The sequence below is a fragment of the Mus caroli genome, chromosome 1, assembly GCF_900094665.2.
Source record: "Mus caroli chromosome 1, CAROLI_EIJ_v1.1, whole genome shotgun sequence".
Taxonomy (NCBI): domain Eukaryota; kingdom Metazoa; phylum Chordata; class Mammalia; order Rodentia; family Muridae; genus Mus; species Mus caroli.
The window spans coordinates 151,636,511-151,650,807 of NC_034570.1; the positions used below are offsets into that span (position 1 = coordinate 151,636,511).

The 14,297-nt window shown below is 42.4% G+C and overlaps 1 protein-coding gene, 1 long non-coding RNA gene and 9 other non-coding genes across 12 annotated transcripts in view; 10 read left to right on the plus strand and 1 right to left on the minus strand.

The window, feature by feature from the left end:
* Positions 1–2: 2 nt before the first annotated feature.
* Positions 3–3,548, plus strand: LOC110297540. 2 transcript variants are annotated; one of them, XR_002378298.2, is made up of 12 exons: positions 3–72; positions 620–670; positions 845–877; positions 1,070–1,106; positions 1,426–1,468; positions 1,708–1,740; positions 2,008–2,048; positions 2,171–2,198; positions 2,390–2,437; positions 2,998–3,036; positions 3,223–3,279; positions 3,460–3,548. It is a non-coding gene; the product is annotated as an uncharacterized LOC110297540 (long non-coding RNA). The 2 variants fall into 2 exon arrangements; XR_002378302.2 differs by lacking the exon at positions 2,008–2,048.
* LOC115032423 lies at positions 273–352 on the plus strand. The gene has a single exon (XR_003838102.1). It is a non-coding gene; the product is annotated as a small nucleolar RNA SNORD74 (small nucleolar RNA).
* On the plus strand, positions 712–773 carry LOC115032527. Its single transcript, XR_003838182.1, has one exon. It is a non-coding gene; the product is annotated as a small nucleolar RNA SNORD75 (small nucleolar RNA).
* Positions 920–1,002, plus strand: LOC115032406. Its single transcript, XR_003838079.1, has one exon. It is a non-coding gene; the product is annotated as a small nucleolar RNA SNORD24 (small nucleolar RNA).
* LOC115032424 lies at positions 1,573–1,632 on the plus strand. The gene has a single exon (XR_003838103.1). It is a non-coding gene; the product is annotated as a small nucleolar RNA SNORD44 (small nucleolar RNA).
* Positions 1,867–1,932, plus strand: LOC115032525. The gene has a single exon (XR_003838181.1). It is a non-coding gene; the product is annotated as a small nucleolar RNA SNORD78 (small nucleolar RNA).
* Positions 2,242–2,325, plus strand: LOC115032410. The gene has a single exon (XR_003838085.1). It is a non-coding gene; the product is annotated as a small nucleolar RNA SNORD79 (small nucleolar RNA).
* On the plus strand, positions 2,488–2,568 carry LOC115032425. Its single transcript, XR_003838104.1, has one exon. It is a non-coding gene; the product is annotated as a small nucleolar RNA snR60/Z15/Z230/Z193/J17 (small nucleolar RNA).
* On the plus strand, positions 3,083–3,160 carry LOC115032421. The gene has a single exon (XR_003838101.1). It is a non-coding gene; the product is annotated as a small nucleolar RNA SNORD47 (small nucleolar RNA).
* On the plus strand, positions 3,315–3,390 carry LOC115032409. Its single transcript, XR_003838084.1, has one exon. It is a non-coding gene; the product is annotated as a small nucleolar RNA SNORD81 (small nucleolar RNA).
* A 2,781-nt stretch (positions 3,549–6,329) lies between the features above and the next one.
* Positions 6,330–14,297, minus strand: part of Dars2 (aspartyl-tRNA synthetase 2, mitochondrial) — a 30,576-nt gene continuing 22,608 nt past the window's right edge. The window contains exons 12-16 of the mRNA XM_021164974.2: positions 11,948–12,100; positions 9,779–9,997; positions 9,480–9,590; positions 8,489–8,564; positions 6,330–6,774 (exon numbers count right to left, since the gene is read on the minus strand). Coding sequence (XP_021020633.1) covers positions 6,560–6,774; positions 8,489–8,564; positions 9,480–9,590; positions 9,779–9,997; positions 11,948–12,100 — 774 coding nt within the window. The 3' untranslated portion in view covers positions 6,330–6,559. The remainder of the gene's footprint in view (positions 6,775–8,488; positions 8,565–9,479; positions 9,591–9,778; positions 9,998–11,947; positions 12,101–14,297) is intronic.

The window sequence follows — 14,297 nt, forward strand, 5'->3', positions numbered from 1 at the left end:
CGTCACGAAGACCTTATATACTCGACTCAGCCGCCATCTCAGCCTTTCGGAGCTGTGCGGCGCGCTGAGCAGGTATGCGATCTCTTGAGTATGTTATGGCTTCGGGCCTTGGAGGCTGAAGCGCTGGAAGTTGGTGGGATTCCGGCCCAGGCCGGTGAGCTTAGTTCAGGGCACAAGCTGGAAACTTTTAGGAGGTTGGCTCTGCGTGTATTTGTGATATAAAATAGTATTGGGTTTTGGTCTGGACACCAGACAAAGACGACTCAGCATGCGTGTTCATGCTATGATGAAGGCTATGTTGGTAGGGACAACTGAGCTTGTTGATGAATACCAACGATTCTGATGGCAGAGCATGCTGAGTCACCTCGTGTACGGTCGACAGGGGTGGAATGCAAAGCCACGCGGTGTTTCACCATGGGATGGAGTCTTTTGCTAGAGACTGACACTAAGTAGGCCTTAGCCACTAACAAAGGGTAAGATTTCTCTTGGGAAGTACCTGGATTAGAGACTTAAATGTAATTGCTGGATATGTCCAACTCACAGTGCCTATGTGGACGGAGTTCTTTATAAGACTGGTCCATTTTGTGGGAGTAAAACTAAAAATTAACATTTTTCTTAGGAATGGCAATGTGGACCTCTGATGGAACATCTGGTGGGATCTCACAGTCAGGTAACTCAGTGGGGGGCATGACTAAAACATAATGACCATAAAGCCCATGATGGTATGAGAGTAGTGGACAGAAGGGATTTCTGAAAAACACTTTTCTGAGGCTTTAATTCAGCTAATGGAAAGGGTTTAGTTCAGTGAAGAAGGGGACTGACTGTTCGCATCTTTTATTTCCAGTTCTGTGGCAAAGGAGGATGAAGACTTAAAGAGGTGAGTACTGAATAGTAATGAGAAGTTAGGTTGAAAGGACAGTGCCACAATGATGACATCATATTTGCTACTCTTGACTGTTGGGATGACGATAGCTTTAAACCACCATGATTATAACTGAGGCACACAGAATAATGATTTGGGGGCTACTTACAGAGTAAGCAGTATTTACATAAAGACTTTCCCCCCCAGGACTCAACAGGAAGCTGGATAACAGAAAGAGAGCAATGTAAGCAGTTTTTTGTGTGCATGTGGTCCCATTACAAGGAATACTCAATGGCAAGTGAGCACTAAAGATCCCTCAACCCACACGTTGAATGTAGAGTTCCCTGAAAGCAATTGTAGAGGAGTGGGTGGGAGATCTGAAGTCAGGGCATTGCTTCTTCTAGGTATCTGAGGAGGATGGTTTTTGATATCTGTGGGAGCTAGTGGTCCAACACAGGGTTTATAATTGTCATTTAGGTCACATTTGGTGGACTCTGGTTCCCCCATCTTAAGTGCTGAGTCAGCGGCCTAACAGGGCAGCTTTAACTGTTTGTTTGTTGTAGGTGCTAGAATAGAAGACCAGAAAATGAAAGATATGAAAAAAAGGTAAGTGAAACTAAAGGAATTGTAGATGCTAAACAGGCTTGGCTTTGTTGTGCTCTGCCAAGTACTCTGGCCACGTGTTCCGTCCTGGTCATAGCTGAACACAGCCTGCATGATGACAAACAAATACTGACTACCTGAAGATTTTATTAGCTCTATCTGATGGTGGGCTTCTTTGGCATTTATTGTGGGGCAAACTCAAATCTGTTGACTGCATTCAAAAGCTCTTTAATTTTTTTTAGGTGGAGTTTAAGGCTGGATATACAGCTTGAAAAGTAAGTATTGAAAAACACTTGAATCTAGGTCAGTGCAAAGGGACATGCAGAGACTTTAAATCATCAAAACTCCATGCATTGTCTTATGGATGTTTAGATAGGTGTATTTTGGACAACACAGGGTTCTTGTAATGATGTTGATCAAATGTCTGAGCTGAAAATAACTTGTAGACAATTTTTAACCCTGAAGAACCCTGTGGCAGGCAACTAGGAATAGTTGAGTGATGTTAGCATATTTGTAAGGTATTTATTTTCTCTTAATTCTAGTTACTGTGATTGCATGCTTGTTCATTGGCTGGCTTGCTTGGGTAAGAAGCCATTGGGGGCCTTGAATTCCCTCCAGTCATTTGCAGAATTTCCTGTGTAACATTTAGCTTTTGAACATGTATGTGCTACCATCAGTACTAAATGGTGCCTTAAATTTTTTCAGGTACAAATGATGGTTTGAATAAAGAAAGGTAAGCATTGCAAATTTGGTATTTATTACTATATGAATTAAGGTACTGTTGGTGATGACCAATAAAGTTAAACAGATGGGAATCTCTCTGAATAAGATTGAAGATTGATCATTAAGCTGAAACAGTATTTAAGAACATCAGTAAATATACTTTACAAGTACATATTTCTAAACGGAGTATAATTTCTGCAGGTATGAACGCATGGGTCACTTCAAGTGAAGGCACTGCAAACACAATGGGTAAGTCTTTGAAATGTGCATTTATTTACTTTCAACCCTTTCCAAAAAAGCCGATACCATGATGATAACATAGTTCAGCAGACTTAACTCTGATGAACAATCATGTCTTTCGCTCCTATCTGATGTATCTGGCTGTAATGTTTTATCCCTTTTAAAGAGTTTTCCTTGAATAGTATTAGGAAATACAAGATAGCCGGGCGTGGTGGTGCACACCTTTAATCAAGCACTGGAGGCAGAGGCAGGCAGATTTCTGAGTTCGAGGATACAGAGAAACCCTGTCTGGAAAAACAACAAAAAAAAGGAAATACAAGATAGTCCCAAGTGATGAGGCCAAAGCCTGATGCAAAGGTCCCATGTGCTGTGCCACTGACTTAACCCAGTAGGACAGTTTTATTGAGAAATACAGTTCCCTAGGGTATGATTGCAACCATAGTCTCAGGCCTCTTGGCAAGAGAATTGATGTGAGCCCATGGAGACTAGTGAAGACAACTGAAAACTGAAAAGAAATAAAATGAAGATAAATAACTGCACTAATGAATTTTTTTTTAATTTTCAAACAGATCAGTCATTCTGGATTTCTGGTCCTTCTGAATTTTAAAGTAAGTCTCAGTCACCTTGTTTTGTACAGATTGTGATATAGCTTGTAACCAGTGATGTGATGATTCTGCCAAATGATACGAAGTGATATCACCTTTAAAACCGTTCCATTTCATTTCTGAGGTTACTATAGTAACATGTAAAGTTTAACTACTCTAAGCCAGAGAAGTAAGTCTTTGTTTTCTTAGGGCTGCGGTGACAAGTGGACATGCAGTGACTACCTTTTGTACCTTCCTGTTTCTGAGGTAAGAACTGAAAATGCTTAACCATGAACCTACTCCAGAATACATGATGATCTCACACAACTTGAACTCTCTCACTGATTACTTGATGATAGTAAAAGATCTGATGTTCTGTGTTTTACCAGTTACCATTTAAGTTAAAATTGTAGAGATGTGTCTAACAGCTACCTTCTGTTGTTGCAGGTGCCTGGATGGAGGTTCAAATAGAAGATAGTGTCAGATATACATTGTGTTGTCAAAATTTTACCATTAAAGTGCATTACAACATGAAATGTGAAGTGTGCATTTTATTCTGATGAGCACATTGTGGGGAGGTCACATTAGAGACATTAGCTTTAAATCTATTAGCTGCCCAGTGACTGGATGGATGGTATTGGTGTCAGTATAGTTTGTCTTTGTGCTTATAAGCACAAGAGCCATTTTTCTGTTTGACATTTAAATTAACAGGAACAGAGTTAACAGGTGACTGCTGAGTCTTACATCCTGAATGTCTAATCAGTTATATAGTCTTAAGTGGGGCATACCAGCCCTTTAAAGGTCTGGAGATGGCCTAGGGGCACAGGTATGAGGTAAAATTTGAGGTATAAACCTGTAAGGTAAAAGCCTAGACTTAAGTGTTGTCCCCATGCCTAGGGGACAACACCAGGCCTAACAGTATTCCTAATTAGAAGGAACACTGATACTAAGTTGGGTCTTAAGGATATTGTTCACTCTGTCTGGGCTTGGTTCCTGAGACTACTGAAAAACTACATCCCTTAATTTAACAGAAGTCCAGTTTGGGACGCAGTGCTGGGTTTGGTGGCCCCAAAGGGGAAGTTGAGGCTATTTTAGTTACTTTAGTCCTTTGGCTGTAGATAAGGACTGGTCAGGGATCCTTACGAGCATTGGTTCCAGGCAAAATGTGTAGGTATTTGGAGCTGCCACTTTAGAGTTCAGAGGAGGTATAAGCTTTAGTCCCTGGGAATGGGGGCAGTGTTTCAATGCTCAAGATCTGCAGTTGGCCTCATTTTCCTGATAGAGTGGTCTGAATCACTGGATGGAACACTTAAATAGCTTTTCTAGTTTCTCATTTGGGGATTTATATTATACAATACAGTCTCACTGAAATGGGGTTAAATCCCATCGCTTTCTGGGGTTGTGAGGATTTGAATTTTTCACATGCTAGTCGAATACCTTTCCTGTCATTTTGTATGGTAATGCATTTGTGAAGAGGTCAGGATGACCTATACAAATCTTTCACAATGTGGAATCCAGCTATCCAGTCATCTTGACTGCCTGGTCTCTTTGGAGGCAGGTTGCCTTGATGTAGGATTTCCATGTAGATCAAGCTGGTCTCAAACTCAGATCTGCCTAGGATTAAAGGTAGTGCTTACTAGGGCCAGTTGGGAGTTATTGGTCTGTTTTCTTGACACCCATGGTTCCTTAATTTCCAGAAGACAAAATCAGGGTTTCATTCACTGAATCTCTAGACAGTCATTCCCTTAGCTCAGATCTACCTGCCTCTGATCAAGTAGGGAGTCCTCTGCCTCCTTCCACTTAAGCACCCTTAGCACTGCCTCATTAGGCCTTTAGATTTTGTATGATACTGGTGATTGACCCACTGAGCTGTGGACATTCTGTACAAGTGTCCTTCCAGGTCTCATAGCTGCCTTGACATCCTCAGTGAGAGGAATCACCTAAGTCCTGCAGTGAGTTTGTGTGTGTGTAGGGAATGGGGGGGGGGGGGGGGCAGAGAAGCCCTGAAGATGTTAAGGGGAGTGGTTCCCCTTTCAAAGAAGGGATAGATGTTAGGGGTGGGAGGGGGTGCTAATAAACTCATTTGAATGTTTACTACTAGAGTGACATTTTTAAGAAAGGATAATGGATTAGGTTTGTGACTGGAGGCTTTAAAACTTCAAGAACCCATGCCTTTAATCCCAGCACCAGGGAGGCAGAAGCAGCAGATCTCTAAAAGTTTGAGGCCATCTTGGTCTATAGGAAAGAGTTCAGGACATGCAGGGCTACATAGAGAAACTTGTGTAACCCTGTCTTGAAAAACCATAAACGAGCCAGGCAGTAGTGGCACATGCTAATCCCAGCACTTAGGAGGCAGAGGCAGGCAGATTTCTGAGTTCAAGGCCAGTCTGGTCTACAGAGTGAGTTCCAGGACAGTCAGGGCTACACAGAGAAACCCAGTGTCTCGAAAAACAAAAACCCCCAAAAAACCAAAAAACAAAACAAAAAACCATAAACAAGAGCCCATGCCAGGAAAACTGTCTTGAAAAACCGTAAGAAAGCAAATAGTTCTGTGCCAGGCCCAGTCTCCCAGCAACAGCAGGTCAGGATATAGAACTCTCAGCTATTTCTACAGCATGTCTGTGTTTGCCACCATGCTTACAGCTAAAACTATAAACCAGCACCAGCCAAATGCTTTATAAAGAGTTGCTTTGGTTGTGGCGTCTCCTCACAGCAATAGAACAGTGGTTAGGACAGCTGTATTTTCAGCCCTGCTTTACAGTATTTCAAATCACATACCTGCCACAAATGTAACCTCAACCTGGCAACAAGAGATCTGTGAGACAGCCAGGACAAGTGTCATTCACATTATATAAGCAGCTGGGGCAGCTAAGAGACATTTGTAGCTTGCTTAAGGTACAACACAATAGAATTCTGTTACTTGTAATGTTTTTTTTTTTTTTTTTTGATTCTACTATACTACTTAGAACATTATATTGATGGCTGAAAGATTACCACACAGTTTAATTTATGGTTCTAGTGAGGCTAGACAAACTGAAACCTTGCTGCATTAACTGGCCAGTCTACAGAGGCAACCATGTTGTACTACCCTCATTCTAAATAACTTATCTGGGTTTAGAAACATGCTTGGAAAACAGGAAGACTAAATACTCAATAAAGAGATTTTTTTTAAGATTTATTTATTTTTATTATATATAAGTACACTGTAGCTGTCTTCAGACACTCCAGAAGAGGGAGTCAGATCTCGTTACGGATGGTTGTGAGCCACCATGTGGTTGCTGGGATTTGAACTCCGGACCTTCGGAAGAGCAGTCAGGTACTCTTACCCACTGAGCCATCTCACCAGCCCAAGAGATTTTTTTGTTTCATTTGACAATTTTCCAATTAAAAAACTTCCACAGAAAGTCCTAATGGTACACATGACCAAGTTACAACTGTGTAGCTTCTGTTTCTTACTCGGTAATGATTGCTTCTACACAGACACTTGGTTCTAAAGTCTGTGGCAGGTCTGGATCTTATTTTAAGTTTGGTGAAGCAAAGACAAAAGTTAAGAGCTCAAGTGTTTGGAAGGTGTGGCGGATGCACTCTCCTCTTCTGAGTCTGCTGGCCACAAGACGTGGATATGGTAAGGCTTCAGCTCTTCTGGAGACACGGAGTCTGGAGCATTGCTCATAAGGTCCTGTCCTCGGTAGGATTTAGGGAAGGCTATGACATCTCTGATGCTGGGTGCTCCCGTGACAAGACATACCAGTCTGTCTAACCCTGTGATGTAAAATACAAAGTGAACATGATGAGAAATGTATAGCTTTTAGCTCTGAAAATAACTTTTTTGGGGGGACGGGGTGGGGGTGTGTGTGTGTCAAGACAGGGTTTAGTCCTGGGTTGTCATGGAACTCACTGTGTAGACCAGGCTGGCCTTGAATGCAGAGATCCACTCTGCCTCCTGAATCCTGGGACTACAGGCCTGTGCCACCACCACTACTATTACTGATCTGATGGGCCTTTTTTTTTTTTTTTTTTCTTTTTTTGAGACTCTGCAGCTCTGGCTGGCCTAGAACTTTGAGAGATATCCCTGAAAGCTGGGATTAAAGACATGCACCACCACTACCAACCTTGGTCTTTATGTAAAAGATGTAGAGAATTTTTTCTTTCCCGGCCCTGGTTTCATACATTCTAGACAAATGCTCTACCACTGAGCTACATCCTTAGGCCTGTAGAGAATTTACATTAATTTTTGTTTGTTTGTTTGTTTTGTTTTTGCGATAGGATTTCATGTCATCTAGGCTGACCTGGAACTCTTCCAGACATTTGTACTATTTTTAGTGTGTGTGTGTGTGTGTGTGTGTGTGTGCAGGTTCCTACACAAGCTCCCCCAGCACTTGAATTACAATTATGAGCTGGTTGATATGGGTGTCTGAATTTAAATTCAGGTCATATCTGATGCACATAAGAAATGACTGTGGCAGCATGCACACACAGATTCAGGTTTGATGGGGATCCCAATGGGGAAGTGGCCATGAGCTCCCACCCCAAACCAAGAAGCTATCTGCAACTGACACTTGCTTGCAGAGGAAAAATAGTTTTCTCTAATTGAGTCTCTGGGTATATTAACCACACTTAATTGTAGGCCCCATGCCCAGCGGTAGATGGCAAACACAAAAGGAACCCAGTGGTAATTTTGTAGACTTTTGCTTTGTTTGGGCATTCTTTGTCTTGCTGGTCTTTTGCTTTTATGGCTTCTGAGTTTGTGTTTTTATGTTCTCTGTGTGTGTATTTACAGATTTTTCTTTTTATTTGTCCATTTGTCCCATCTAAGAAGAGGAAGGAAGGAAGGAAGGAAGGAAGGAAGGAAGGAAGGAAGGAAGGAAGGAAGGAAGGAAAGAAGGAATGGTGTGGAAGTGGGTAGGTAGGAAGGATCTGGCAGGAGTTGAGGGAGGAAAAGCTGGTCAGAATAAATTGTATGATTTCTTTTTTTTGAAAATATCTAAAAAACAATTTAATTAATATTTTATGTGCATTAGTTCTTGCCTGATTATACATCTGTGTGAGGATGTCAAATACTGTGGAACTGGAGTTATTGACAGTTATAAACTGCCATGTGGATATTGGAAATTGAGCCTGGGTTTTCTGGAAAAACAGCCAGTGCTCTTAACTGCTGAGCCCTATCTTTGGCCCCTAAATTTTTTTCCTCCAATTTAAAAATCAGGAGCAACACCACCACCACCATTCAGGCTCTCTGCAGGAATAACAGGCACTTGTTTTGTTGTTTTTTTGTTCTTAAGGGTGGGGCTGGTGTAGATCTCACAGTAGCCTTGGCTGACCTAGTAGAATTTGCTAAGTTGATCAGACTAGCCTTGGATGCACAGAAATCTACCTGCTTCTGCCTCCCAATCCCTTCCCCTTAAACTGAGAATCTGAATTTGAGACACAGTGCCATGGAATGGAATTTAGTGCACAAAAAAGACAGATTGTTTACCTAAGGCAATTCCTCCGTGTGGGGGTGCCCCATAGTCTAAAGCCTGAAGCAGATGGGAAAGCAATTTCACATCTTCCTGAAATGCAAAACACATTTTATTTATTTAAATAGAAACTGAAGGTCTTCTGTCATAATGTAACAGCAAGTACTAAGAAGAAAGTGAAGTTCAGGTTAAAAATTGACAGAACCTAACTAGTGATAATGCCTGGGGAGATGTTCTATAAAAACCTTAGGAGGGCTGAAGTTTAACGGAATAAGACTAGTCACTCCCCTGTATTCCAGCACTCTGGAGAAGGCAGGAGGATAATGAGTACCAGCCTAACCTAAGTTATAAAGCAGTAACACGAAAACCAAATACACACAAAGGCCTACCTATATCTTCCTCTTAATACTGGCCCTCACTGGAAATGACCTTTTAGGAGTGTAGTCTCAAGAGTCTTCCTTCAGCTCCTGCACTACAGGAGCCAGGGTTTTGTTAGTCCAAGCTGGTCTCAAATCCACAACCCTACCTCAGCCTCTTAAAAGGTGAGATTTCAGGCTTGTGCCACCATGTCTGGCTCTGAGCTTTGTGAATTGGGCATATACCTGCTGCCTCAGTTTCTCATCTTTAAAATGAGAATAATGAGTATCTACTTACAGAAATTACTGTAAATGATATGCCAGTGTATCTCTGGGCGTGGTTCTTTGTTTTTGAGTCAGGGTCTTGCTATGTAGCCCCAGGATACAGGCCTGGAACTCAAGGCAATTCTCCTATCTCACCTTTCTAACTGTTGGAATTACATGCATGAGTCACCACATTGGCTGTGTAGCAGATAGTCCCTGGCACCCAGTAAGCATTGATGAGTAACTATTATCATCATCTGCTCTTCCTAGTGCTACATAACACACGAAGAGAAGCTGACATTCTGTATCTAGTAAACTCTCCATTTAAAATAAATGTTTCATAAAACAAAGATGTGGGTAAAAGGGAAGGTTAGAAGGTATGCTATACCTTTAGCAATGTTTCCAGGATGTACCTCTGTAGCTGGGCATCATGGATTCGGACAGAACCACCTCCTATCTCATTGCCGTTTAAAACCAAGTCATAGTGTTGGCCACGAACCTACAGGATCACAGAACTTTTATGTTACAGAAAACTCCTGGCTTTCAAATCTATAGGATCAAGATACTGTACTTAAACACAATTTATTAACAGTAGGCTCAATTTTTATCTTTGGTTCTCCTGAGGAAATCTAGAAGTTCTTTGTATCTTCAGGATACTTCCTTTTATTTGGAAGAATAGGTCAGTACCTTTTCTGGCTCAGTATAGAGGAGGTGAATGTCACTGGAATTAGGAGCAGTAAATGGGTGATGGGCTGACTCCAGCTCTGTGGGACTCTCTTCCTTGGCAAGAAAGAGTGGAAAGTCAACCACCCAAAGAAAGGAGAACACTGCTGGGTCTCGGAGCACCGCTCCTCTCATCTCCAAAAGGTCTGCACACTCTAGCCGTAACTTTCCCAACAGAGAGCACTGCAAACAAAAGACACAAACATTAAGCTAGCTTCTTGTCAGAGTGGGCATCAGATGACACAACCTAAATTCTGAAGACTAGCCAATAAGTAGATAAGACTTTCTCAGGAGACGAAGATATGAGGATGATCTGACTGCCAGCTATGTAACCACGCATGACCATTAGCCTGGGCTGCCTGTGTGAGCACCTCAGACCCCAGGGACCAGGCAAACAGCTCCAGAACTTTACAGACCAAGCTTGGAGCCTGTTGGTCTACTTACTGATTTCTCTACATCCTGTCATCATGGGGATAAAATAGGTACTTCAACACTGAGTTATTTACTCACTAATTTATTTATTTTCTCCCAAAGCAAGGTTTCCCTGTGTAGCCTTGGCTGTCCTAGAACTCACTCTGTAGACCAGACTGGTCTTGAACTCAGAGATCCGCCTGCCTCTGCCTCCCAAGTGCTGGGATTAAAGGCGTGCGCCACCACCTGGTTCATTATTTATTGAGATGAGGTATTGCTTCCTTACCCAGGTTGTTCCTGAACTATTGAACTCAATCATGCCTCAACCCCCTGAGAAGCTGGGACCAAGCTACACATGGCTATGTCCGGAATAAAATTGTAAAGTTAGGTGAGACCAAGTACATGAGATATAGAACCCAGCACAGTATGGGGGCGTCAGTTCCTGAAGGGAACCCACGTAAAGGTCAGATGTGTCTGTGACTGGAGTGTTTGTGGGGCAGAGACAGTGGATCCCTGGAACCCACTGAGAGCTACTCTAACCCATCAGAACTCCAGGGCAATAAGAAACATTGCCTTAGAACATAAGGTAGAGATTGAGGAAGACTACGCAGTATTAACCTCTGGCCTTCACACAGGCACTCACACGTGTGCACACACTCATCGCACGCACACACAGAGTGGGAATGTAGGACATAGTACTGGCTTCGATCTTATCTCTCCACCCACTAGCTATGCTACTCTAAGGGGACTTAACCCCTGCACCTTACTTGTCTTTCCCCTTCCTCTCCCGACTCTCTCCTGAGACATGGTCTCAGCTATGTGACCTAGGTGGCCTTCCTCCTTCCTAGGCCTCTTGAATTCTGGGATTACAGGTACGAGCTGGCATGCCCAGTTCTATGAGTTTTAATATCCATGTTCCACTTGTAATGTTTTGTTTTTTTCACAAAGACCTTTCAAACTACATCTACTTTCCTGTCTATCCCCTGACCAAAGTGATTCTGTTAGTTCACAGCTGCACTTAGCACCTGTAACTGAAAAAGCCCTGCCTTGACTGTACCGGTTGAGGGTAGCAGCCCAGCAGCCAGCCCCTCCAGTGCTCTGAACTCTGTCCCTCCACAGGTTTAGGAATGCATTGTGTACAAAAGTTTGTAACTGCTAAATTTCTTTCTTTCGCAAACCTTCAAAAATATTTCTTTCGTAGTTGTATTGACTTCCTACTGACTCAGTTCTGTGTGAATAAAGCCAATGAGGTAACTAATGAAAAGACTCCAGTTTTAAAAGTTTCATTTTGTGTGTGTGAGAAAATGGGAGAGTCGGGGAGAGAGCCGGAGAGAGGAAGTCAGTTGCTTCTTGTCACGTGGGTTCCCAGGGATCAGACGCAGGTGAATCACCTGCAGTGAATCACCTCACTGCCCCAAGGCTCTAGTCTTGGTCTGCTTGGTTTGACTTTATTGAGACAGGATCTCACTATGTAGTGTAGGCTGGTCTCAAATTTGAGGTCTCCTGTGTTCCATACCACTGTGCACAGAATGACTCTAGTTCTTATACAGTGCACTCTAAAGTAGTGAAAGACATTTACACAGTGATTTATGCAGAGAGGCCCTGCTTTACGAAGTTAACAGTCCATTTGAAATATATAAATAAATATGACAAAAAGGCAGCTTTCAGCACAGGCCCGCACACTTTCAGCACAGGCCCACACACTTAGGCAATTTTACTTACTGCTTTCTCATGTTCCCCAGCAGTCAGTAACACCATGTCTTCTTCTTGTATCTCCAACGATCTGGCTAATTCCAGTCTTTCCTCGTCCATTATGAACTTAGCAAATGGTGAACTCCAGTTCTTCTTGGCATTCAGGAATATAGGTAGGACTTCCTGGATAAAGAAAAAGTCTTATAGATATTTTTTTCAAAAATGAGACAGATTTGTTTTCTTCACAGTACAAAGATTTCTTGTTCCAAGCAGAAGATAACTAACACGATTGTCTTAGTCAGGGTTCCCATTGCTGTGATGAAACATCATGACAAAATGAAGTTGGGGAGGGGAGGGTTTAGTTTGGCATACATTCCATGTTACTGTTACCATTGAAGGAAGTCAGAACAGGGACTCTTAGGGCAGGAACCTGGGGCAGGAGCTGATGTAGAAGCCATGGAGGGGTACTGTTTACTGGCTTGCTCCTCATGGCTTGCTCAGCCTGCTTTCTTGTAGAACCAAAGACTACTAGACCAGAAGTAGCCCCACTCACAATGTTCTGGGCAATCATTAATTGAGAAAATATCTTAAAGCTGGATCTCAAGGAGGCATTTCCTCAACCAAGGCTACTTCTTCTCTAATGACTGTAGCTTGTGTCAAGTTGACATAAAAGCAGCAAGTTCAATGATACCATCTCTTTTTCATCATGAATCCTTTCAAAGTGATATAAAATACAATTGTTAAAGTTAGTCCTGGGGTATAGGTCTGTAAGCCCAACTACTCAAAACACTACAAGGGGAGAATAGGAGGCTTGCACTTTCCTGAGACCTCCCTGAGCTACAGAGTGAGTTCAAGGCCAGCTCATACAACTTCTTGAGACCCCATCTAAAAAGAGGAAAAATAAAAGGAGGGCAGAGATATAACTGATCAGTGGTTCAGCACTTGCCTACTTGAGGGAGGCCCTAGAAACGTCTGTGACCTTTTCTTTGTTTTTACTTCTGGCAGACTGCAAGTGAATGGAATAAGAATGACCTGAGATGAGGCCAGTGAAGGTCCATGTTAAAGGTTTGTGGCCTCCCTCTGCATGTATCCCTATCATTCACACACACACACACACACACACACACACACACACACACACACATACACATCTATAGTAATAAGTACATACGTCTTTAAAAATGCAATAATTTGCCTTGGCTTTCTGAATGCTGGGTATAGACGTATGCCACTATGCCCAGTCTGAAAGAATATTTCTATAGAGAAAAACAGAAAGAAAAGATGACTCTTTAATATAACTTTATGAATAATTTTTCGGTCTTTTATTTTCTAAAAATGTGGTTTGACTTATTTTGAAAATTCCTTCCCTTTTTCTTTGTACCCTGTACTGATGATCGTACCTAGGGTCTTGTACTTGCTCAGCAAGCACTTCCCACTGAGCATCATCCCTGGTCAGTCTCAGTCTCTGTTTAAAAGGTTAAGACAGAGCTGGCTGGTGGCAGCACACAACATTAATCCCAGCACTTGGGAGGCAGAGGCAGGGTGTTCAAGTCCAGCCTGGTCTATAGAGTGAGTTTCAGGACAGCCAGGGCTACACAAAGAAACCCTGTCTTGAAAATCAATTTAAAAAATTAAAAAGGTGAGACAGGGTCTCTCTGTGACCTTCCTGCCACAGCATCCTGCCCCCGTGTTTCCTTCGTATTGAAATATCTTTAGCTCTCATTGAGCTTGAGCTGAGGCACGTGAGGGAAGTTTCATTTAAAAGGGAGTTGAGAGCTGGATGTTATGGTGCATCCTGTAACCCCACTGTTCAAGATGAAGGTTTGACAGTCAAGAGCTCAAGGAAGCCTTGGCTGCATCCTGCCTTAAAAAAGCAAAATAACAAACAAAAATTCAAAAGGACTTAAATATTAATTTCTTTGTACCATAAACTTAAGCACCTCTGCCTGTTTCTGTCATCTCATTCTGTTCCTGTTATAAATGATACTGTGATGAGCATAACATGTCCTTATATTAGGACGCGTCATCTAAAGCATATCACAGAAGATGCTGACACTAAGAGCAAGACTTTTCATTCTATTTTCTGGTTTTTGTTCTATGAGACAGAATCTCAGTAATGCAAGCTGCCCTTGGACTCCTGAGCCTCCTATCTCCATGTAAGTGCTGGGATTACAGGAGTGTGCCATCATGCCCGGCTGCCATGATTCTGGGAAAATGGCCAAGGCAGTTTACATGTTCAGCGACATAAGAATTCCCAGAACCTGTTCCTCATTTTAGTGACATCATCCTCTAAGACCAGAACACAAAAATGTGTTGGTCAAGGTGTACTCATAGTTGTAAAAACAGACACAGGATGAAGGACTGGTAAGGCCTTTCACCC